Raw genomic sequence first — 27,070 nt, forward strand, 5'->3', positions numbered from 1 at the left:
GTATCTTCTTCTCTGGATTGACTGTGACGCTCCGATGTTTGTGTGCTCTGTGGCAAAGAACAGAGGGGTCCACACAAAAGGAATAGCTACCCGCAACTACACCTAAATAAAGGTGAGTTTCACAAAAGTTCTGCCCTAAATACTGCTGGCACCTTCATTTTGTTAGATAACTCGCTGTTTAACAATGCAAAAATAACGGTCACGAATCAGCCAGAGCAGAGTAACGTTACTCCAGTGTGCTGCTAGCTTCACTTGTTGTTAGCAAGCATTTGTTTTTAACGGTATAAACAGACACTCGGGTCACTGTCACTGCTTTCAGCCGAACTATAATTCAATAGATATGACATTTATAATGCCTAAAGATGAACTAATACATTATGGCGAAGGTTAACTTCTGTTAACACTGTGAAAAGTTCAAAAGAGCCCTTTATTACTGAGACTGGCTGTTCTACAACACGGTTCAGTTTGCTAGCTTGGTCTGGGCAGAATTATGGCATATCAACTTAGATTTCTATGATTTGGTGTACTGAAAGGCTCTATACAGTCGCTGATAATATCACTCCCAGTACAATTAAAAACTAAAATGCTGTTGTTTTGCTTAGCTGGCTCACACTTACATGGGTTTGGTGTTATTAAAACAGCATGCAGCAGAGCTGTCGATATGCCTCAGAACTGTTAGAACCTGCGACCTGTAGCATCCTTCATTGTGTTATTCTGTGGTATGTGCCAAAGCTTTGTCCTCGTAGTTGTCACGGTGAAATTCATTTCCCCAAAAGGGATCAGCAACCTTGAAGAACCTTGTCTTTTAAAATATATTTTCATATAATTGGCAAAGTAAGACCAGTAGCATTTTCAAGGGAAACATTAGAATGGCTAGAGTCAATAGCTTCTCAAAATTCAATTTACAACGGCACAGATGCCACTTTAGAGATTATTTTGATGTGTGTGTACACAGAAGCTGATACTTATCCATATCCATCTTTATTTCCTTCTGCATTCTGACGGTTATTTTTTGCCTTGATATTACACAACTAACCAAATGGGGTTTCCCACAGGTAGTTTTGAATACTGTCTTTGGTTTCAAGTATTTTATTCTGAAAACTCAGACTAGAGATGGACACAGCAGTATTTATTTTACTACTGTTAATTGAAGTTAATAATACCTCTTTATTTGTACTGTGTGGCTGCCAGTAAACCAAAGTCATCAGAAATACAAGTCTTGAAATGTAATCTCTTTTCCCTAAAGATTACTGTAGTTTAAATGTATTACTGCAATTGATTGGATGGTTGTCTCTGTCCTTTGAGAGGACACCAATGACAAGGGGGACTGTCTGTTCAATCTGCTGTGTCAGCAATGAGCTTTAACATTTTATCAGCGTGTTTGCTAATTTATCAATAACATCACTGACTTGAAACATGGTTAAAAGAGATAGCCTCTATCCTGCACCAAACATAATGTGAACCAAACATCTTCATCCCACCAACACTACCCAAATGCATTTTTCATGGGTTTATTTATGCGACCTAATTAGAAAAAAACACTTGGTGGTAAGTGCTCTAATTCACTGCTTGTTTTTTTTCTTTCTAGAAGCACAATGGATGAAGAGGAGCAGTTTGTGAACATCGATTTAAATGACGACAACATCTGCAGTGTTTGCAAGCTAGAGACGGATACAGGGACCACGTCTTTCTGCCATGTGTGCTTTGAACTCAGCATTGAAGGTAAGAAAAAGAGGGCGACTATTGCTTATTTTCTCACTGACTTAAAGGGCAAACAAAGTGATAGGAGGGCCTCTTCACATACAGCTGAGATATTTGTGCTAGTACACATTTCAAAGCAACCTCCAGGTAACGGTATGCAGCGTAGCTCCTCCATGCTTTTTTAACCCACAGCTTGACCTCTTAATTCTTTTGAACTCCTTAACATACACACACAAACCTTCAGAGAGGTCTGCCTGATGGGATTCAGCTTTAATATTCATCTTCATCTCCAGCAGTAAGATCATCCCCGGTTTTAGCTGTGAGGAGTTTCAAAAATGTGGATCACAAAATAAATCACTTTTGCAGAAAGAAATGTTTTTGATCATAAGTTCCCATCATACCAAATATACCACGAGCTGTAATACTGCCTCAGAACATTTGCTATTTGTTGATGATATGATTTCCCTTCTCAAACACTTATTTGATCCTCTCCAGGAACAACAGATAATGTATCTGTGCAGGGAAAAGGGCCTGTAGGACCATGGCCCCTCCAAAGCAGGCCGCTGTGATTCTCCTGTTTGATGTGCCACTCTAACTCAAGAGCATGCATTTGAAGTGTTTTCATCTCTTAATTAATGGGCTACTTCAGGAGTGGCCAACCCGCGGCTCACATACACACACACGGCCACACAGACACACACCCTCCCGGTCCTCCCAACAGCCAGTCGGTGCCTGCCGGTGAGCGTGGAAGTGTGGTCTGCCACAAGCGGGCGACAGGAGCGGGGCTGTGAGCATCAGCTTGTAGATGGTATTTTAAACTCGATGCGCTCTGAAACTACGGGGCGGCCGAGGAAAAAAAATACACATGCGTTAATCGCGTTAAAATAATTAGTGGCGTAAAACATTTTTTATTATCGGTTATCGGTATCGGTCTTGAGAAGCAGGAAGTTATCGGTATCGGTTTCAAAAAACCAATATCGTGCATCCCTAGTAATAACTCAATATAATGTTGTCAAATCAAAACGGTAACAATTTGCAGTTGTATATGTGTATGTGAGAAGGCCTGCTCCCGGAAAGCTGGCTACTGGCACAGAAGGGCTCCCGAATTTGGTGATTCGCGGTAAAGAAATAAACAAGAGAGAAAGTGCATCTCTGTCAGCAGAGCTTCTGTCAGTCAGAGGGTTAGGTCAAAGTTGAGATTTATTTTTAAATGACGGTCATGAATGTGTGTGAGAGATACAGGCAGAATAAAGGCCAGGCATATTTTTATTAAATGATGTGCCCTTTCATGCATCTGAGCCCCTTCCACATCCTCTGCACATTTCAAGAAGCAACAGGCATAGTAAGATAACTACTTTTTTCAAATGTTTTTAACTGAGAGTTTGTGTGTGAGACACAATATTAATGGTTGACTATAACTGGCCTCTGGTCTTAATACTGGTAGGAGAGGTTTAAGTCCATTTCTGTCAATATCATGCACTGTGACATTTATAGGAAGTGTGTGTGTGTGTGTGTGTGTGTGTGTGTGTGTGTGTGTGTGTGTGTGTGTGTGTGTGTGTGTGTGTGTGTGTGTGTGTGTGTGTGTGTGTGTGTGTGTGTGTGTGTGTGTGTGTGTGTGTGTGTGTGTGTGTGTGTGTGTGTGATAGAGAGGGGCACACAGAAAGGCTGAGAGCAAAGGAGAGAGAGAGAGAGGTCGAGGACATACACCCAGCATGTGTGTATGATGTGGCTCTTTGCAGTAACACAGTAAAATGATTGGCTCTTTACCTCTGATTGGTTGGCCACCCCTGGGCTACTTGAAGAAGAATGATAATTCTGAGAGGATTAGATATGCCTCTCATTTGGCACTCGTCTCATAGATCCACAAAGGCTCTTTTTTCCTGCAAGAAGTGTGTGTGTGCTTATATCTACACAGCAGAATTGTGTACACCTCTTAAAAACAGCACAATAAAGCTGACTAAGACCTCCCAGAATGGTATATCATTCTGTTGACAGCGGGATAAAATGCATATGCATGAAAACTGTTTTGTTATTGTATAAGGAAGCTGAGTGTGTATTGATTAATCACTCTGCTCTTTGTGTGCTGTAAAATATTTATATTTATTAGCCACAGTCTCTTTCATGCATTGTCATAGAAAAATGTAAGTTGTTTTAGTAAGTGCTTGCAACAGAGCTCCCAGAGAGCCGGGTATAATAGCAGGGGAGGGTGTTCAGATATGTGTACAGCACCAAAACACAAGTTTTACTCGTTGTGGTTCCTGTGGCATGAGAAATACTTTGAAACAATAATATTAGGGCCGGGACTCGATTAAAAAAATTAATCTAATTAATTAGAGGCTTTGTAATTAATTAATCGAAATTAATCGCATTTTTAATCACATAAATATTTGACCTAAGAACAGTGAGAAGCAATTTTTTTCACATGGATTTTAGTATACCATTAGGCGCATTCACACCGCAGTACTTTTCCCACAAAGGTTCATGAGAACTTAGTTCATGAGAACTCTTTGAACCTGGGGGTGGATTAGGCAAATGAAGCCGCTGACGTCACTTCTTCTTCTTCTTCTTCTGCATTGGGTTTACTGGCAGGCAGCAAACCACTTCACGTCGTATACTGCCGCCCAAAGTCCCCGGAGTTGGGGACTGGCTTCAGTAGAAGCTGCTGGGAGTCCCAGCAGCCTTCCGAGTAAATCGCCAGAACGCCGACACCTCCTCATCTCCACCGCTCCCATGTTTTATTTTGTGTTGCCATAAGTTAGTCTCTCTGCGTTTCTGCGCTGGGCTAATGCTAATAATGCTAATGCGAGGATAATACAATTCACAAAACTTTTTGGGAGTTTTACGGGGCGTGGTTTGCAATCCGCCCAGCCAATCAGAAATATAGCTCTTTTCTCACAAGAGAGCCTTACGAAAGTCCCTGCTCTCTAGCAGCTCTCTGCTCTCTAGCAGGGACTCTCGTGGGGGTAAAAAGGTTCTCATGAACTAATTTTAGTACCTGCTCTTTTTGGTGTGAACGCGATAAAAGAGGCTAACGTCCACGCTAGCTGCTATATGTTTTGCATTGAGGTGATACTTGAGGCTTGATGTGCTGCGGTGATATGCGAATTCCTTTTGCATAATTTGCACACAACCGTGCTCTTATCGACGCTTCCATCCGTCCGTTTTTTAAAACAACATTTCCCACTGTTGTTCACTGTGGTTTGTTGTTGTCTGAAGTCATGAACGTTAGTTGGTGCTCCAGTATAATCGGTACGCCTGAAACTCATCCAGTGAGAAACGTTCCGCGGTGCAAAAATAAGTACGATTAAAATGCGTTAATTTTTTTAACGCGTTAATTTTTGTGTAATTAATTAATCTTAATTAACGCGTTAAAGTCCCGGCCCTAAATAATATTTAAAAATACAGAGACAACTACAATCCACAGAGCTCCTATAGCTCAGAAGTCAAGAGAATAAGTACTCAGTTGAGTAGTCTTTCACTATGGCCCAACTGTGTACACACACTGCTTAAAGAATGTGGCCCAGACCCCCTCGGAACGTTGTCTGAGGTTTCAGATCTTGTTTAATGTTTGAGCATTCACACCTGTACTTAGAGCTGTCCACTTGTGATCGGATTACCCAGTACACATGTTAATACCAGGTCTCACCAGAGCCTAACACTTTCTATTTCTTGAAAACAAACTGCCATATTAGATTATGATCTGTGTTATATACAGTTTTGGGGTAGTTACGCATTACAAGTTACACACTCCTAGTTACTAGGAAATGCCTTACTTTACTAAATTACTCACTGCTGAAAGTAATTAGTTACACTACTTGTTACATTTCTTTTGCCTTTACCTTAAACCTCATGTATGCCCAGATCAGCACAAAATCACATGGACAATACTGAACAAATACTGAACAAATACCTCTGTTTTCTGCTCTTTTCTTTAGCTCAGTTTCTATCATAACACTGGCCCAGGTAGCTTGCAAAGGTCTTTCTGTCTGATGGTGCCCGTCCTCATCCATGAACTTGCGGGTGAAGCTCAAGTGAAAATGGACGTTTGATTTATTTGTCTGTCCTCCAGTTATGCAGATAGTTGAAAACGTGAAAGTAACGCGGGTAACAAGATTCAAAACCTTTATTTATACAGATAAAACCCATTGAGATCATAGACCTCTTTTACAATGGTGACCTGCTTCAATTAGTTCCAAACATTAATACAAACATGACAGAAAACAAAGGACATTATATGATACTACAGTTTGTATACTAGTAGCATTTACAGACACCAATATTTTCTGATTGTATAGCGTCTATCCTAGCTTTAAAAACATGAAATGGAATCAAACTGCTTAGCTTCCATTCCTTTTGTAGACTGTTCCATGCTAGCGGCGCTGCGCATCTAAAAGCTGTATTTCCTAATACAGTCCTAGCAGTTGGCACATGTAATACAACCACAGCTTTAGATCTCAGGCAGTAGCCATTTACAATACGCTGTGAGATCAGGGAACAGATGTAAGACGGAAGTTTCCCTAACATTGCTTTATAAATAAAAAGATACCAGTGATTTAGCCGCCGTACAGTAAGTGAAAGCAACCCTGCCCTTGTAGATAATTTGGTGCTTAGTAAATGTTATACAATTACTGCTGGTATCAACAGTAATCTGATTACCCCCAACACTGGTTATATATATATATAGTATTTAGTAGCTGGACACTATAAAAACATTTCATGTTTAAAAGTAAACAAAGCTTTCAGAGATATTTTACAAATATGGTTATTATTATGACATAATAAAAGGCGGGGGTTGCTTGTCTGGCTCAGTCGGGCCTCCTCGTTTGCTTTATTTATTGTTTCTTTGGAAAGTTTTTCAAAGTTGCTCTGTTCAGGTATACAAATTCACCTGGTGGGGCTTTTAAATAAGTATGTATGTCTCCTAAGCTTTTTGTTGTTATGGAGACACTGAGGCCCCCTAGATATTCCTGGTTCTGTCAGACAAGACTTTCATACTGCATCAATACCATTGTGTGCTTTTAGGGGTTCAGGTTTGAATGTAGCCTGTGACGCGTGTGGCTGTGAGGTGGTCGTTATGTAACCAATGGGTCTGGGGGAGAAGAATCTGCGACAGCACGTGTTTCTGATGCAGCTGAGTGTTTCATTTTTGGGACGGGTGCTTGCAGGCTGCATGTGGCTCCTTCAGGCAGAGCTGATTGGGAACAAAGGTCGTGTGCCCGCTGGCTACTCATGCAGACTTAATAGCTACAGTACTCACTCATCCTGTGCCATCTTTCGTTAAAGGAGAACAGTGTTATAACAATTCTAAGGGGAGAGATTGGTCTTCCACTCTCGTTGCACACACAATCACACCCTCCCAGTGCCTTTGGGTTCTAAACCCTATCATGCTATCTCAAGGGTGATTTGCTACTGCTGAATATTCATTGGATTCTGGATATATGCTGGTTTTTAATATTGAGTGGAAGCAATAGAAGCAGATTTAATTTTTTCATTTATTTAAACGATATACCAGGAGTATATTGTGATTTTCACATCATGACTCTGTCTAATATTAATATCGCCCTCTGTATTTACTGGTTTTTAACAGAATGATCAGATAAATGTATTATTATTATTGTTTTGGAAATATCTCCCTAAAGACCATCTACAACGCCATATTTCCTCACTGCTTCAAGTACAAAAGACAGCGCCTTCTTGAGCAGTAGTTTCCAACCTGTGGATTTGGAACTGTGAAGGAAATGTCGTTTTTGACCTAAAGTAGAGAAACATTTGTTCGAGGTAAATGTATACAATTGGATATCTTGAAGTGAACAGCTTAGATATTTGTTTTTATTATGAAGAAACCCTACCTACAAATTATGCATTATTGTTATGGCCAATTAAATTACATATATGTTCATGTTTGACATTAAAGGTCACCTATCATGCTATTTTTAGGCAATAGCATAGGTCTCAGATATATACAAATCAGAGTTTCCGTTAGAATTTTTTTTGCCGGTCAACATGTCCGTTAAAGTTTAAATCTTCCGGACAAAATGAGAAAAATGCTGTCACTAAAAACGAAATACTAAAAACTGTCAATGCTGCAAAGTCATACCTCCACTTTATGATTCTATCCCATATTGTAGTGGAGAGTTAGAGATAACTCAGTGTTGGCACTAGTTTTGTGCCTATCACTAGGTTCACCTTGGTATGTCGGCCAGAACACCACTTAAGGCCAAAGGTCCAGAATAGAGGAGATGAGGAGCTAAGATGAGGCTTGACTTCTTTACTTATTTAGGCAGACATACAGATATTTGTGTGTGGTTTTTCCTATAAGGGAAATAAACAAAATACAATCAATATAAGATAACTTATGCATACATAAATAATATATATAATATTGCCAAACCATATAGAAATAATAATCTAGACAAGCTATAATACAACATGTCTCCCTTCTCTTATAATCATTGTGACGAAGGTAACTTCGTCACTGTGAACTGACGGCTTCGGGCCTGGTAACTCAGCACTTTAGTGAACAGTTTTGCACTTTATTAGCGTGATTGCACAGTACCGTTTGGTATGGCATATTTGCACATTGTATATAATGTATACTAATTATTGAGATAGTATTTATTAAAGGATTAAACCGTATTAATTGAAATGTCGTCTGGCAGGTGCTGGTCGGGTCCTCGGCTCCGCCTGACAAGATAGGGGAGTTAGCGAGAGCTCCGAAAGTGCTTATGCTGGTGTAGAATGACAGCGGTTAAGAATAATCCGGGTGCAAATAATATGTGGGGGGTGTAAACATCAAAGCGTTAAGTGGCATTAATTGTACAAGTGCTGACTGCGTTTAGTTGGGTTTGTATGTGTGTACTTCTGTTCAGTTATATGTTTCTGTTTGAAAAGTGTTCCCCCTCCCGTTATGTCTGTTGCTGGATTGTGTGCACCTGGTGCCCTGTGTTGTCTCCTCCCCCCTCACCTGTGTCTAGTTGCTGATTAGTGTGTGTGGGTATTTAGGCTCTGTTTCCCTGGCTGTTAGGGGCAGGGAGTGTGTGTGTGTGAGATCCTGGTGGCTGCAGGCTGGGCTCACGTAAACAGCAGCAGCAGGATTGAGGCTGTGTGTAATGTGTTCATGTTTTAATAAATGCTCACACCGGGTTGTATTTTTGGACGTTCTGCCTCTGCCTCCTTGCTTGGTCTGGGCCGCTCAATTGTCAGCTTCACAGTCATAAACACATTAACATATAATGTCAAACACTCTTTACCAGGCACACACAGAGATTTGAAGTTAAGCTACCGCTAATGAATAACGTTCCACTTCCGGTTGGCGGAAAGCGGCAGCCGATGCTCTTATTGTGAAACGCTACATACATGCTACTTCCGGTAGCCGAGTCACGGGGGGGGGGGGTCGAGTTGTCGATTCTTGTTCTGTTTTCTGTGACTATCTTCCTCACCCTCTCAGACTTTCAGTTGCACGCGCTACTAAAGAGACATGCTACCATGGAAACCAAACAATGGTGTAGCTGTATTAAAGTCCGAGTGGAAACAGTCCTGAGTAAATTTGATGTTTGTCAGAAATCGGGAGAAATGCGGAAGAAATATGACCCCGGGAGGAAACCGGGAGAGGGCAATGAAATCGGGAGTCTCCCGCGAAAATCGGGAGGGTTGGCAAGTATGGTGCCGACTAACTTGACGAGTGACTTAATGAGCAGCCATAATAAACATGCACCGATCACATGAGCACGGAGACTCTGCATTAAGCCACATCGGCACAGAAGTTATCACAATAATAATAAAGTGTAGAACAACATAACAGGCAGCACTGTGGACAAACGCTCACGTTAATTTAAGCACACAATACGAAACTGAAGTTGTAACTCCAGCTTCTATGAGTATAGGCGTAGCCCTCTAAGGCTATCGCTATTGGGTAATCCCCTGCGCACCCGCACAGCACTGAAACACTTGTAGTCCACGCCCAACCGCGAGGTGGGCCCCACCCTCGGGCCTCCTTCCGGTATAAATAGGAAGGAAGCCCGACAATCTGCTCCCACACACAAACAACTTTTCTTCAGCTATTCGTGGAGCCAGTGGGGCCCAGAACTTAGAGGGCTGCGCCAATACTCATAGGAGCTGGAGTTACAGTAGGTAACTTCAGTTCTATTTCGTATATGGCTTCGCCCTCTAAGGCTATCGCTATTGGGTTAAGGGCGAAGCATGATGTAGTCTGCGCCCCACTGGGTCTGCCCGGTACTAGAAGCACAGACACACCTGCTCAGATAATAACCCATGCCTATTGCGCCATGCCTATTGCGCCATGCGAATGGCGCATCACAGTCCCTGGAATATAGCATAACATGAATATTCTCCATGAGGGGACGAAGGCTGGGAACAATACATACCTGCCGCTGTGAAAAAGTAGAGACGAAGGTCATACTTTGCCCAGTGACAAAAAGCTGGACAGCTGGATCCTTGACGTCACTCACTCTGACAAGACACCCAGTACAGGGTGTGTCAGAGAGGAATGGGAGACATCCCTCAAATACAATTGAATAAATGAACAGGGGGAATACCAAGATGCAGCGGTTCTCGCGGCAGAGAGTGGAGAAACTGACTGCTCTGCTCCGGCGTGTCACATCCCGCAGCGTGGTGACAGCCCTCTCCGTGATGCAGCTGCTCAGGAAAATCCTCTGGTGGAGTGCGCATTGATGTTCCCCGGGGGATCCACCCCAGAGGAGACATATGCCTGTGACACAGCTTCACACAGCCAGTGTGACAGCCGTTGTGCAGACAGAGTATGCCTGAATGAGCACTCTCTCTCTGTAATGCACAACCAGGCGCTGAGAACGGTGCAAATCAGCCGTGCACGCCACATAGCAGGACAGTGCGCACACGGGACAGAGGAGATGAGATGTGGCTTCCTCCTCCGACATGTGAGGAGGGGGAAAGAAGCCATCCAAGCTTGTGATGAACTTTGGCATAAAAGCTGGGTTAGGGCGTAAAACAGCTGAACTGCCATCTCCTTGGATCTGGAGACATGACGGAGCCACAGAGAGAGCAGACAAATCACTCACCCTTTTCGCTGATAGAGCCAAAAGTAATACTACTTTGGCTGACAACAGTTTAAGGAGAACCTGGTCTAAAGGTTCAAATGGGGCTTTGCTTAGTGCGTGTAACACCAAAGCCACATCCCACTGAGGCGCCAGTGTGCGTGACACAGGTCTGAGTCTCCGTACTCCTTGCATAAAACAGCTGGGTTTCTGCTGATCGCTCCCTCCGCCTGGGAGAGAGCGTCCCCGCGCCACGGAACTTCCCACGGTCTGCCTGACAGCGTACGCTGTAGGCATGGAAACCAGCACGCTCCTGTGCGCTCCGGGGCTATCAGGACCGCTGATAGCAGCTTCTCCCACACTCAGTCCGGGAACCGAGGGGTCAGCGGAACTGGTGGAAAACCGTATAACAGCACCCTGGGGGTGATCCTGCGCTCTGTGAGCCCCTCTGTTCAATTCGCCGGGAATATACATTGCTCTGATGGAGAAAGGTGTGTGCGTGCCCAGAACAGCAGCCGCCTGGCGGCGTTCAGAAGCTGCGCAGATCGTACCTCTACCTGGCGATTGAGGTAGGCTGCCGTGGCCTGTTGTCTGTGCGAATCAACACGTTTGATTGTACAGCAACGGGGTGAAGTGCTGGAATACTTCCCAAAACGGAGAGCAGCTCCAGCACATTTACCTCTGATGCACGGGGTCGATGCGCAGGCAAATTAACCACCTCTGGAGTCTCTTCCTGTGGGGGAGACCCAGGGGGATCTCCACGTGACCAGCTGACGTCATGCTGAGCAGCTGCATCACCGAGAGGGCTGTCACCACGCTGCGGGATGTGATACGCCGGAGGAGAGCAGTCAGTTTCTCCACTCTCTGCCGCGAGAACCACCATGCTGGCTGAGTTTAATTCCACTCCCAGATAAACGATTGTCTGAGATGGAAGACGACAGCTCTTCTTCCAATTTATTATGAAACCCAGGCTTTGACAGATGCAATACGAGATGTACCGTCTGTAAAGCGACTTCCTCCCTGGAGCGAGCCAGCAATAGCAGGTCGTCCAGAGAAAACCACACTCTCATCCCTCCTCTGTGTAGCGGCTCCAGCCTTCTCTACACACTTTGAAAAAATGCGAGGAGCCAGGAAATATCCGAACGGCAGACGATTGTCTGGTCTGATATTCCCTGAAATGAGAAACGCAGGAATTTCCTGTGTTTTGGGTTGATGGGTAGTGGAAGTATGCATCCTTCAGGTGGAAGTGAACCAGTCGTCCTGGTGAACACATTCCAGCACCTGTTTGATCGTCAGCATGTGGAATACTGACAGATCGAGGATGTCTCATTCCCCCAGTCTTTTTCGGGATTAGAAAAATAACGGGAGTAAAAACCCCTGATTTTCCTCCCTTTGAGGAAACCTGGAAATAGCCTCTTTCAACAGGAGTTTCTGCAGCTCTGAATGGAGCACAAGACACTGTTCCTGGGATGACAGGAGTGTTCCCTGTATCCCATTGAACTGTGGGGGAGAGAGAGAGAGGCGAACTGCAGAGTGTACCCTCTGCTGATCAGCCTGTTCATCCATCCGTCCATCAGACACATGCGCTGCCACTCTGAGAAATACTCTGAGAGCGGACATACATGCTCGTGATGTGCTGTGGTCATCATGTGACGAACCACACCAGAGCCCTCGCCGCCGCGGCCCGTGCTTCTCTAGCCTGGACCAAAAGGGCTGCGAGGGAGCCTCCACACGCTGCGTTTCACTCCGGCTCTCATCATGCAGCGCGTACACGCTCAGGGGATGAGTGGAGGTGTGTGCAGTGCTGCCCACACGAGGCGTTATAATGGCACTCGTGGGCTCATTAACACAGTGTGTAGGAGGTATATCTGGGACAGAGGAATTCTGCGAGCTCTGCAGTTTATTAAACGATAGTTTAAAAACAGCAGGCTTCTGCAGCGAGCTCTGACGCCGTGGCTGCGGGTGCTGCGGGCGCTGCCGCTGGGGGCGCTCAGCAGGATGGAGCCAGCTGACATGCTGCCCTGTTCTGCGGCAGTTTTCATGGACTCCACCATAGCGTGGAACTGGGGTCCGAACAGCCCGTCCGGGCTGATTGGAGCATCCAGCAGCACTTTCCTTTATCTCCTCCGAAGCCTCGGAGGGCATGGAGAGCTGCTCTGATAGTCTCACTATGGAGTGAGACAGCAGAGCGATGTAGTTCACCGCTGCAGAAGCCTGGAAGGCACACTGATGCATCCGGTCAGTCTGGCGGACGACAACCTCGTCCCAAGGGATGCCGTGCGGCGACCGTGCTGGCCTGCTTCACCCCGAACAATGCCGTCAGGTTCGGCTCCAGGGGAGGTGCGGTCGGAAACCAACATCCGTTAACCCCTTAGTTAGGGGGACGTATGAGGACGCTCCCTCCTGGCACTTCCCGATGGCCGGGAAGGGCGGCTAGACCGGGTCACTCCTGACGGTCTGTACCTGGGAGAAACACTCCTGCCACCGGCAAGAGAGCTCTCCTGAACCGGGGGAACGAGGAGACCTCTCCAGGCGGCTGCCTTTTCGACGATCTCCGGCAGTTCCTGCCCAGCACTCGGATCCAGGAACTCAAGGGCTGGTTCACGGAGTAGGACTCCTGGACTGGCCAATCATCCTCCTCGGCCGCAGTAGCGAGAGCGCCCGCTCTTCGCTGTCTGTCGGCCAGAGGGAGACGGGCACAATGACAATGAGCACATGACACCTGTTGGGCGAGAGCTGTGTGCGCGTGCTCCGACCCCAGGCAGGATTCGTCAGGATTCGTCTGGCAACACAACCCTGTGTACTCATGTTTAAGGATCTTTTTCGAGGTGGCTTTTAAAAGAGCCTTTACTCTTTAGTGTCTCTACAGTGCTTCAGTACCGGGGTGCTGAAGAAAAGAGGGAGCAGATTGTCGGGACTCCTTCCTATTTATACCGGAAGGGAGCCCGAGGGTCAAAGCTAAATCTGGCACTGTTACGCTTGACACATTTGAATGTTTTAAGTGTTCATTACTGTGCATTGTCCCTGCCAAATAAACCATTCATTAAATAATAATTACCGGCCAACGGAAACTCTGATACAAATATATAAAAAACATGTCTATGAAGTGTTTTGCTCAAAATACCAAACAGATCACCCATTATAGCCATGCCTCATATCCCTCTATTTCAGCCCTGTTAATAAAGTGCTGATTCTAAAAATAAAATGTATATCCTGCTTCTTTACACATACTCTCTCCAGTACAGGTTAGCTCTGGGTGTTAGCGATGCTTTCTAATGTAAACACAGACCATATTAAGTACAAAACAGTCGGGCATTGTTTCTGATACAGCGACGTTTCTGATAGGGCCGTGGGTGTAAAGCCAGCCCACATTTCCGATATTACGTCATATCGAACGCAAATCTGGATCAGCTCCGTTGTAGCCCCGTTTTTAGAGATTTGCGCACGGAGGAAAAGAGAGAGGGTTTTATTTTCTGACACTTAGTGAGTTCACTGACACATACATATTTATGTATAAAAGACATCACAAAGTGCATTTTGCATGATAGGTCCCCTTTAAAGCGATACATCCTTGTTTTAGGTATTGTACTTCTGCTGTGGGACTCACAAAAGAACAGTGAAACCAAAGCAGCAGTAGCTGAAATATCCTGTGTTTAAAGCCCCAGTATGGGATGACATACACTTTTTTCACAGGTTAAGCAGTTCTCATGATGCATTAAACCAGTTTGGAGCGCCCCTTTGAACTGTAAAATTGTATTTTAAACACATTGCTGTTAATACTGTTATGATGCTTTGATATTCACCAACAACTGGTTACTGCAACAGTGTGTGATGGAATTTCTTGGAGCAACGATCTGAAACACACAAAGACGATGCTGGAGACTTCGGATCCTGAAGGTTTAACTGAAGCTCGATCAAGGCAGACTGACAATGACGAAACAACCAGAACACGGATATGTGTCCATGCTTTCGCCACCATCTTTTTCTAAAGATGAGTCTTTTTGATGGGATTTGTTTTTTCAAGACAGGCTTAGCAAGGCATGATATTATCACTGTCTATGACTTTCTATCTCAGGGGCCTTGCATGGAAAAGCGCACTGGGTCTTATCAGCTATGGGCTGACAGTCCTTCATGTCTGTGCTATGTGACTATATTTTAAAGAGATAAGTATAAAGTTTAAGGTTTTAAATACACATGGAGGAAATAGTTACAAAAAGACTTAAAGGTCCCATGTCATGGCCATTTCTACTGATCATAATTCCATTGTTGAGGTATTAAAATAGATTTATATTCTGCAATTTTCCAAACTCACATTGGTTTCTCATACAGCATCTCTGTATATAGTATGTGTATTCACTCTCTGTCCTAAACGGCTTGTTGGAGCTCCTGCCCAGTGGCCGTCTGCGAGACACGGTGAAACTCAGCCCGAAACACACACACACACACACACACACACACACACACACACACACACACACACACACACACACACACACACACACACACACAACACACACACACACACACACACACACACACACACACACACACACACACACACACACACACACACACACACACACAGCCTGGCTGGGAGTTTGTGTGTGTGCTCAGGCTGAGTTCCGCAGTGTCTCGCTGTCTCGCCGACCCCACACCAGTGAGCCAGCTCACACTGTCCGCTCCTCGCAGCAGCCCGCCGAGTGTGTGTGTGTGTGTGTGTGTGTGAGGAAGTCCGCGGATTGGTCCAAATGTAACGGCTCCGCGGATTGGATCCAAAAAGAGAAATCTCGAACGAGGCGTTCTGGGGCAGCATAGACAGGTATTTTCTGTGTTAAGAGTTTTACTCGCTACAGGGTGTACTTTGAGGGTTTGTGACTCTGCAGACCGTTTACGTGCAGAACAAGCTACATAACACAAGGGGACGGGTAATAACCGGAAAAGCATGACATGGGACCTTTAACACAGTGTAGCTTTGTCCCAGCAGTGAGCAGGCCCATTTTGAGCAAAACTGCTTTATACTCAAAAATGGATTTTCACCACAACATCCCTAAGATATGCTTGAGGCTTGCATGACACGGGGGTGTCCAGACTTGTCTGTTTAAACACTAGCTGCGTACACACAAAGTGAAAGTTAGGCAGCACTGTACATCAACTTAAACAAGAACAAGATTCACATATTAATATACAAATGTGTCATCTTCAGATTCAAATTCATGTACTATTCTAATACATGGCGCAAATGGAGCATGGAGCTTCTGTTGACAGCATGGCACGTAGTTGTTTATCCCACCATATCTCCAGGTGCAGAAGTTTATGTGAAGCTATTTGTGGCGAAAGCGTTGAGCACAGTGCACCACAGGATGAATGTTCAGGAAGTGCAGCTTTTGTTGTAGCTTCAAGTGCTTCCTCAGGAAACGGCTTTAGCCTCTGTGTGCCAGTTCAATCCAAAATACAGAATCACAATTGGGTGTATTTATAATTGGGGAAACCTCTGCCTAACTGGGCATTTCTTACTTTCAGACCGTTCTTTTCCCTTTGCTTAGCACACCGTGTGTTCTGTGTACTACACATGGTTACATAGCCTTAAGTGTCAACACTGTACAGCAGAGAATCAGAGAGCTGCTGCAGTTGGCACAACAAGAGCCAGTTCAGCCAGTCTGCAGTCACTGGTGCTCTTGTGTGGAAATCACTGTTTTAAGCTGAAGCTATTTGGGTATTTTGAAGGAATATTCCTGGTTCCTTGATGATTGCTTAGAGTAAACAGATGTCAACCCCAATCCCTGTAATGCCTGATATACCAAAGAGTGTGAGATAGTGATTATATAAGGTAGCCTAAAAGCCCCCCCATATCAGGGCTGCACAATCTTGAACAAATAATTAATTGCATGTTTTTTTTTATGGTATTGCATTTGTGAAATGATTTGTGATTAAGAGCGAATGATGATTTTTAAGCATTAATAACAATAACAAATAACAAAATATGATTATTAATCATTGTGTGGCCTTTACCACATATTTTGCCTATACCTAATAAACTACGATTTGGATATTTTACTCGTCCATGTTGCGATTTCCATACAATATTTTATGCGGCCCTAGCCTGAATTCAATAGGCCAATTATGTTCAGTCCAAACACCTACAAAGCTTGTATGTTCCCAAAACATAGCTGGTACACAGTTAACTCTTTCTTAGGAGATTTCAATCCCCCAAAAATAGCCATATATGGGAGCAACGGTATTACATATTAATCAGACCTTATTGTTTTGATCTGATTGCGCATTGCAGCATATTTCAAACCGAACAGGGCATTTTCAACTGGCCTTATTGGATGAGACAAGCTGTGCTATGTAAACAACTGAGAGATCTGACACCAGTGTAAGTAAGTACACCGTCCTTTGGTCTTCTCTGGCTCCTCGTCAGACAAGATGTCTGCTGATCTGCCAGGTTCAGCTAAAGCCCATCACCTTTAATCCATTCCCCCGAGTATCTGCTTACATAATGCAGACAGATTTTTTGCTGAGGCGTGGTAGCATTTCCAGCTGGGTTTGGAGTGAGAAAAAACAGAAAATTGCAACAGCGAGAGGCTATATGATACCGTTGGTAAAGATTGTTGTTGCTGCTCTACAGGGACTGTTGTAGCTCCTATAAACAGCCCATGCATTGAGCGTGTGGATGAACTCTTCACCCTGGGATGTACAGAGAGGTCTAATCATGTGGCAGCCTGTGGTAACTGTATGTTTGAACACAGTCGGGGTCCAGAGCCTCGCTGAACCTACTGCATGGCCCCTCTTTCTAAGCCCTATGATTTAGTACTATAATGCTTTATGTATAATGGTCTGGTTTACATTTAAATCTCTCTTTGGTTTGAATAAAAAGCCCCCCTTTTAAAAGAAAAAAGTGTATTATCTTCATTAGCCCAGATTGTATGAATAAATGGTCTCATGGGGTTTACTTTTTATTGTGTATAACACTGAAATAATTTGCTATTTCAACTCAGGTTTGTGCAGCTCTAAGCTTCACATACTGATAATCACTGAAAGTGAAACACATGTGAGCAGCTCCTTTTTGTTTCAACATAGTTATCTTCCGCTACCTTTGTAATAGTACATTGATAATGTAAATGTCAGACAGCAGCTACAGCAGAGATAGCCATGAGTCTCTGTTACACTATCACTTTACCAAATGTCTCATGGCTTCTGCCTGCAGGAGGACCTTAAGGTATTTAAGGTCTGATGCGTATCTGACTGAAATCTCTTTCAACTGGCTTGAAAGCAAACGGGCCACCCGACCTCTGCAGCTCATCCAGAATGCAGCGGCTCGTCTGGTCTTCAACCTTCCTAAATTCTCCCACACCACTCCGCTCCTCCGCTCCCTTCACTGGCTTCCGGTAACTGCTAGAATCCACTTCAAGACACTGGTACTTGCTTACCATGCTGCGAATGGATCTGGCCCTTCCTACATCCAGGACATGGTTAAACCGTACACCCCAGCGCGTGCACTACGCTCTGCATCAGCCAAACGACTCGTTGCGCCCTCGCTGCGAGGGGGACCCAAGTTCCCATCGGCGAAAACACGTGGGTTTGCTGTCCTGGCTCCAAGATGGTGGAATGAGCTCCCCATTGACATCAGGACGGCAGATAGCTTGCACATCTTCCGGCGCAAACTGAAAACTCATCTCTTTCGACTCCACTTCGAGCGTTAGAACTATTAACAAAGCACTTTTATACTAATAAAGGGCTGGCTTACCTAAAGCCAGTTGAGTAGCACTTGAAATGTTTGGCTCTATGAAACCTGATGTACTTATATGATTCTGTTTTCTTCAAGGTTGTGTCTTCCTGGTCGAATGTACTTATTGTAAGTCGCTTTGGATAAAAGCGTCAGCTAAATGCAATGTAATGTAATGTAATGTAATGGACACAGCTTTTGCAGTAGATTGTAACTTCCGATATTTGTAGACTTTTCATAATTTGACTAACTAGAATTCTTATACAAGGCCTACTGATAGCCATTTTAAAAGAAAGCTATTATCTATGTTATTATAGGGGGCACATGATTAGTTATTTTAATTACATTTTTATATTTATCCGATGTCATTATTATGGAAGCCTGTTTGCGCCACAGGAAATATAATGTCATTATAATGATTATAATGACTTAGCTATCTCATTATATTGACTTAGCTATATCATTATATTGACTTAGCTATATCATTATATTGACTTACTATCTCATTATATTGACTTACTATCTCATTATATTGACTTAGCTATCTCATTATATTGACTTACTATCTCATTATATTGACTTACTATCTCATTATATTGACTTACTATCTCATTATATTGATTTACTATCTCATTATATTGACTTACTATCTCATTATATTGACTCATCAATCTCATTAGTAAGTCAATATAATGAGATAGCGAAGTCAATATAATGAGATAGTAAGTCAATATAATGAGATAGTAAGTCAATATAATGAGATAGTAAGTCAATATAATGAGATAGTAAGTCAATATGAGATATATCTCATTATATTGACTTAATATTAATTAAGACAACTACCAGCAAGTCAAAGCAATACACAAGCTGTAAGCAATCTTGATTTTGGATTTTGATTTTAAACATGTTTGATATCTTATGATAAGAACTGGGTGTGTCCTTGGTAGAAACAAGTCAATTAGTGCACAGTGGGTCTATACTTATAGGTTTCAGTAAAAAGTCTGAAGGCTGAAACAGGTGGACTAGTTATTATTGGGTTGCAGTTTGATAAGTGTGGTTTCTCACAACTGTGAAGCGGCAGTCAGTCTGTTGTGGGGGGGGGGGGGGGGGGGTTGGTGGTTAACAGGTGGTTTGAGTTCATGGCGGTCATGTGAGCTCTGCGTTGCTGTCCAACACGTTCTTCCTAGCTGTGCCATGCAGCTGTTTTGACACCTTACCACAGGTGACCTCTGTCCCACTTGTCCCAATACCAACTCTAAGCTATTCAACTATTATTATGTGTTAAGTATTGACTGTCCTTGTTTGGCACATATACATACTGATCACAAGAAAACTTCTGTGAAATCTGCAAAAGGTTGCTCTGGGGGACAAAACGTGCAACTCTGTTGATTGCATTTAAGAAACAGAACAGTTTGCAAAGACAGTTCTATACATTGAAAGATTAGGCCATGGCCACACTACCACATGTCTGCAAAGTGGAAGTCTGAGATATCTTAAGATAAGCAGTGATAGATCAAATACAAGATCATCTCTACAGCCTGAGGGTTTTTATGCTGAGTATGGAGAATGATCTAATGTAACAGGAATCAGTCTTCCTCTGAGTTTTGTTTCCTCTGCACCAGTTTCTAAACTTCTCCTCCAAATGATTGTTTTTGGTCTTACTATAAAATAAATATAACCCTTAATACTTGATATCAAATAAAAATAGTCCAAGGCATCCCCTTTTAAATCTCAGACTTTGAACATTATTTTTACATCAAGAATAATATTTCTTTATATAACCTGGACCAAATGATTTCCGATTTGATCAATGCTCTCCTGATTCTAGTAGTGCATGCAGATTTATATTTGCTTTCTTGAACTAGAGAGTAAACTATTTATAAAACCATATGCCAGTCAGAGCTGGTTGATGTCGCCAGGGAAAAGAAAGTTTGGGGCTCTCTGATGGAACTGCTACCCCCGCGACCCGACCACGGATAAGCGGGAGAAGATGGATGGATGTTGATATTTGACATCAGATCTAAGCACACGTCTTGTCTTTGTCAGTTGATTCCCTGAGTGACGGACTAACCTTGTCTCATTCCTTACAAAGGAGCAGGAAAAACAGACCTATTGATTGTCAGTGTTGTCATGCTTAATGTCTCTCGCTGTCACAGCTGAACAATGTGGATTCACCTCCAGTGAATAGTCTGTGTGCCTGAGCTCGTGTGTGTGCAGCCATGAAAGACAGTAGTGCTAAGCTGCTTAGCTGCAGTGAGGTGTTTGGCTGTTGGTGCACTGGCCTGGTTGTGGACCAATGAATCTTCTGCTAGGCAAGTGGTCGTCAGTGTGTTTTTCTTGTAGTCCACAGACTGAGACTGATCGAATTATAACATGGCTGTTTGATAGGCAGAACCATCCTGCAGCTATTAGTAACGCATCTAGAGATTCATTGGCCATTCAGGAGGCAATATTGTCATACACGGCTCACATACTGTACATATACTGTATACTCCACTCCCTTCACAAAACAAATCTACTGTGAAGACTCAGGTCAGAGCACACAGATCTGCAGAAGCTTACAGTAGTACTGAGTTGGGAAATGGTGTAAGAGCTTCCTATGTTCTCTGGTATATATACAGTGGGGCAAAAAAGTGCCCTCACTTAAAAAGATGAGAGAGGCCTGTAATTTTCATCCTAGGTACACTTCAACTCTGAGAGACAGAATGGGGGAAATAATCCAGGAAATCACATTGTAGGATTTTTAATGAATTGATTGGTAAATTCCTCTGTAAAATAAGTATTTGATCACCTACAAACAAACAAGATTTCTGGCTCTCACAGACCTGTAACTTCTTCTTTAAGAGTCTCCTCTGTCCTCCACTTGTTAACTGTATTAATGGCACCTGTTTGAACTAGTTATCAGTATAAAAGACACCTGTCCACAACCTCAAACAGTCACACTCCAAACTCCACTATGGCCAAGACCAAAGAGCTGTCAAAGGACACCAGAAACAAAATGGTAGACCTGCACCAGGCTGGGAAGACTGAATCTGCAATAGGTAAGCAGCTTGGTGTGAATAAATCAACTGTGGGAGCAATTATTAGAAAATGGAGGACATACAAGACCACTGATAATCTCCCTCGATCTGGGGCTCCACGCAAGTTCTCACCCCGTGGGGTCAAAATGATCACAAGAACGGTGAGCAAAAATCCCAGAACCACACGGGGGGACCTAGTCAATGACCTGCAGAGAGCTGGGACCAAAGTAACAAAGGCTACCATCAGTAACACACTACGCCGCCAGGGACTCAAATCCTGCAGTGCCAGACGTGTCCCCCTGCTTAAGCCAGTACATGTCCAGGCCCGTCTGAAGTTTGCTAGAGAGCATTTAGATGATCCAGAAGAGGATTGGGAGAATGTCATATGGTCAGATTAAACCAAAATAGAACTTTTTGGTAAAAACTCAACTAGACGTGTTTGGAGGAGAAAGAACGCTGAGTTGCATCCAAAGAACACCATACCTACTGTGAAACATGGGGGTGGAAACATCATGCTTTAGGGCTGTTTTTCTGCAAAGGGACCAGGACGACTGATCCGTGTAAAGGAAAGAATGAATGGGGCCATGTATCGTGAGATTTTGAGTGACAACCTCCTTCCATCAGCAAGGGCATTGAAGATGAAACGTGGCTGGGTCTTTCAGCATGACAATGATCCCAAACACACCGCCCGGGCAACGAAAGAGTGGCTTCGTAAGAAGCATTTCAAGGTCCTGCAGTGGCCTAGCCAGTCTCCAGATCTCAACCCCATAGACAATCTTTGGAGGGAATGTTGAAAGTCTGTGTTGCCCAGCGACAGCTCCAAAACATCACTGCTCTAGAGGAGATCTGCATGGAGGAATGGGCCAAAATACCAGCAACAGTGTGTGAAAACCTTGTGAAGACTTACGGCCCGTCCACACTACAGCGTCTGCAGCGTCGATAGCTTCAATCTGCCCATTCACTTTGAATGGGGTGACGTCACGTTGCCGCTTTTTTTCGCCGAACTGAATTGTGGGTAGCAGAGCGGTCCGTCTCAGGCGTCAGAAGTTGAACAATGTTCAACTTCTGACGCCGGAGTAGCCAGCGCCAGCCAATCAAATCCCGTTTCGGAAAATCTGACAGCTCAAGCCGTAGCCAATCAAACCGCGTCTAAGCTGGGAGAGATATCCCGCCGTTCATTTCTATATTTCAAAAAAAGATGGAGGAGAAACTAATTATCGCCGTAGCGAATCACCCGGTTTTGTATGACCAGACCCTCTTCTCCTACCGGGATACAAACCGGAGGAACCAGGCATGGAGGGAGGTGGCAGAGACAGTGGGTGAAACTGGTAGGTTTTCGCCTGTTTGGGGAGTTTATATATATATATTGCTCCCATAAAATCCCCGGGGGTTTTTGCTTTGTATGTCGGGGGCGGGAGATTCATGTGATTGGTTGTTGGTCGTGTTGCTTGAATAACATCCCCAAGCTTCGGACACGCCCAGCTCCAAGCTTTTTTTGAAGCTGTAGTGTGGACGCTCCGTTACAGAAAACGTTTGACCTCTGTCATTGCCAACAAAGGGTATATAACAAAGTATTGAGATGAACTTTTGTTATTGACCAAATACTTATTTTCCACCATAATTTGCAAATACATTCTTTAAAAATCAGACAATGTGATTTTCTGGATTTTTTTCTTTTCTCATTTTGTCTCTCATAGTTGAGGTATACCTAGGATGAAAATTACAAGCCTCTCATCTTTTTAAGTGGGAGAACTTGCACAATTGGTGGCTGACTAAATACTTTTTTGCCCCACTGTATATCATATCAAATGGCTGTCCTACATAAGGTGTTTTATTTGTAATAATCCTGCAGGCATACACCAATCCTTCAAAAGACATGTAAAGAGATTGCACTTGACAGAAACAAGACCAGACAATTTCCCCTACAAATAAATGGTGCTTAAAGCTTATATTCATCCTCATGCTTTCAGTCAACATAGTGTTTTTAAAAGATCATCACACCTGGAACAAAAGTGACACTTCACTCTTTGTACGAGTATCACTTTAGCACAGTGGTTCTCAAATGGGGGTACGCGGACCCCTAGGGGTACGTTGGAGTACTGCAGGGGGTACGTGAGATTTATTTTTATGTTAATGAAAAAAAAAAAAATACCAATTTTAGGAAAAGTAACGAAGTTTGAGCAGTGTGGGTTTTATATTAACAGAGTTACACATATTTCAAAAAGTGAAGTGTAATAACTGCAGTGGCCTTCCTGTCACTGAGAATAACAAAGATCCCCAGTGAAGCTCAAGCCCATGTTTCACTAAATTGTAAGTACAACTTATTAAAAAGATCAGTTCAATGCAACTAATGTCGTCTCAGTGTTATTGCATGATGTTAAAATTGGTTTGCCATGAATTTAGTGATGGATTGTAAACATTTGAAATGTAGCATTTAAGTGTTTCTCAGTTACAATGTTGTTGTTTTAATAAATCAGACACTGATGGTGCAACGCTGTGCTGTACCTCTTTATATAGGCATTTTTTCCCTAGCAATTTTTTTTGTGCTGATCAGGGGGTACTTGGCTGAATTATTTTTTCAAAGGGGGTACATGATTGAAAAAAGTTTGAGAATCACTGCTTTAGCAGACTTACTAGTTCTATAAAGAACTGCTTGTAGCCGCTGCTGTGTGTTAAGGCAGTTCATTGCGTTTCTGTTCTGTTTTCTTACCAACTAATGGACGCGTTTTCTTTTTCCATTGCCGGTCTTACCCTTAATGTGAAGTCAAAACCCTTTTTTCTGTTGGCAAACACATTTGTTAGGCCTATCTGTTTGAAATGTTTCTTTCTGAATTCTGTCTAATCTTGATCACGAACAGTTGCTCTTTTTTTTCTTTTCTGGTCATACTACATCTAAACCATCAGGGAATCTTTGAGACAAAGACACTCGTTCACTGACCCTCTTGGTTTTGGCTGCCATAACTCTGTGTTAAAGGAAACTGAAACCCCAGATTTGAGTACAGGGTTGGGCAATCGTTTCTAATTTCATATGGGCCAATCAATAAACTCAAGATCCTCATTAAGAGATCCAATTGCATGGACAACTTAGGTTTAGTGTCCAAGGAAAACCTCATGTTTTGTTTTATTGTATAAAAAAGAGATGGCAATACAATAAGTATACGATCCGATCAGCAATTGGCACAGCCTTTATAGGTTTGTGTGTTACATTAAAATACAAGGGCCGTGTGTGTGTTTGTACCAATTGCACTGTTGTCCTGAGGTGGTATTGTCATTTCCTGTGCATCTGTATCATGTGTGTGCTGAGAGAAGCCTGTAAGCTGAACCTATCCGAGGGAGCTCTAGAATCTCTATGGATGACAGTGACTTATCTCCTCACCTCAGGCCCCAACACGACGTCTGTCTGCCGAGAAATGCAGGCTGTGAAAGGAAGGCCAACACTCAGACGCATGTGGAGCACTCGCTCACTTTAGCCCCTTGTGCTTTCCCCACCCACACACACACACACACACACACACACACACACACACACACACACACACACACACACACACACACACACACACACACACACACACACACACACACACACACACACACACACACACACACACACACACACACACACACACACACACACACACACACACACACACACACACACACACACACACACACACTTCACTTTCACTTTCAGATCTCCCTTTGTTTATTTAGATCTGGCCAACCTTACTGAGACGTTATTTACACTTTGGTCCCCTTGCTTTGTGTCAATGTGTTCTTTACGTGCTAAAATTGTGTGCGCTGTTTTGACTGGGTCCAGGAAGCATTCCCTTTTTCCCATAGTGTAACTTCCAAAGAATGTAGTTTAATTATAGAATATCAGCCCCCGAGCTGAAGTTGTTTTTTCTCTTCTTCCTATTCCGTTGTTTTGTTTCTTGCACAAAGCTGATCTTCTGTTAAAAGTGTCTCATATACGGATACTATGGTGTTGTGTGGAGCTGCACAGATTATCCGACTAATCGATTTTGTGGATCAACAGAAACAAAATGGGCAACTATTTTAATAATTAATTTGTCCTTCAAATAGTGTGTTACAGTGAATGTCTTTTTTTTTTGTCTCGCCTTGGACTTTAAGAAACTGGAAACATTCTATTTTCTCACATTTTATTCCAAATACTTTCTCGATTTATATTGAAAACTATATTTGCATCTTGGTTTTTAATAACGTAAATACAGGAAGTACAGTCGATAAAAAAACTGACAATTATAAAATAATAATACATTTAAATATTTGTAATACATTGGGAAAGACACCTTCCTCCCTTCTGTTTCCCAGTAGATCTCAGGCGCAATGCGGTACTTTTCCCACAAAGGTTCATGTGAACTTAGTTCATGTGAACTCTTTAGTTCGCATGAACTAAGTACAGATCGCGTTCACACTGGAAAAAGTCCCTGGGGGTGGATTAGGCAAATGAAGCCGCTGACGTCACTTCTTCTTCTTCTGCTTTGGGTTTACTGGCAGGCCGCAAACCACTTCACGGCGTATACTGCCGCCCAAAGTCCCCGGCCGGAAGTCCCCGGAGTTAGGGACTGGCTTCAGTAGAAGCTGCTGGGACTCCCAGCAGCTTCTACTGAAGCCTTCCGAGTAAATCGCCAGAACGCCGACACCTCCTCATCTCCACCACTCCCATGTTTTATTTTGTGTTGCCATAAGTTAGTCTCTCTGCGTTTCTGCGCTGGGCTAATGCTAATGCTAATAATGCTAATGCGAGGATAATAAAATGGCGGCTTCACAAAACTTTTTGGGAGTTTTACAGGGCGTGGTTTGCAATCCGCCCAGCCAATCAGAAATATAGCTCTTTTCTCACAAGAGAGCCGCACGAAAGTCCCTGCGGGTAAAAAGGTTCACATGAACTAATTTTAGTACCGGCTCTTTTTGGTGTGAACGCGATAAAAGAGTTCACATGAACCTTTGTGGGAAAAGTACCGCAGTGTGAATGCGCCTAATGTGCTCTTTGTGTCTGCACTGAGCCTGGACTCTATGATCCCTGCTATCTCAACGCTCTGGTGGCTAATCCACTGCACACTAAGCAGCTTTCACAGAGAGAAGCCATAGGCCAGTCTGCCACTTTTAGCATACTATCATACTGGTTTACTTCTATGTGCTGTGTCCAAATTCAATAGGTCAGTCACCACCAACTGCTTTATCTATATTCAACTATTTTATCTTTTTTTTTATGTTTAAGGAGCCCTGTTTTTTGACAGTTTTTTTGTCGTTCATGTGTTTTTGGGTGAAGACATTCGTACCTACTGACTCATTGCTTTATGTCTGTTTGAATGCAGGTGTCTCCTCTGCTACCTTGTTGCACTCGAAGTCCCTGCGCGGCCACAGAGACTGCTTTGAGAAATGCCACCTCATCGCCAACCAGAAGCTGTCACGTTCCAAGGTCTCCAAAAGTGCTTACGAGGGCATGAAGCTGGCCTTCAGCCAGAAACTGAACCGCATCATCCAGTATGCCCAGAACAAAGACTCTGTGTCCTCTAACGGGCCGGGCAGACGAGGGTCCAAGCTCCTCTGTTACAGCCAGCAGA

At 43.5% G+C, this 27,070-nt stretch overlaps 1 protein-coding gene across 1 annotated transcript; it reads left to right on the forward strand.

Moving 5' to 3' along the window:
* Positions 1 to 27,067, forward strand: cunh21orf91 (chromosome unknown C21orf91 homolog; the record flags this gene model as incomplete). The annotated part of the gene is made up of 3 exons (XM_034226830.1): positions 1 to 112; positions 1,589 to 1,722; positions 26,822 to 27,067. Coding segments are annotated over exons 2-3 (373 nt in total), but the record flags the coding sequence as incomplete, so codon positions are not given.
* Positions 27,068 to 27,070: the final 3 nt, after the last annotated feature.

The sequence above is a fragment of the Gymnodraco acuticeps genome, unplaced genomic scaffold (assembly GCF_902827175.1).
Source record: "Gymnodraco acuticeps unplaced genomic scaffold, fGymAcu1.1, whole genome shotgun sequence".
Lineage (NCBI taxonomy): Eukaryota > Metazoa > Chordata > Actinopteri > Perciformes > Bathydraconidae > Gymnodraco > Gymnodraco acuticeps.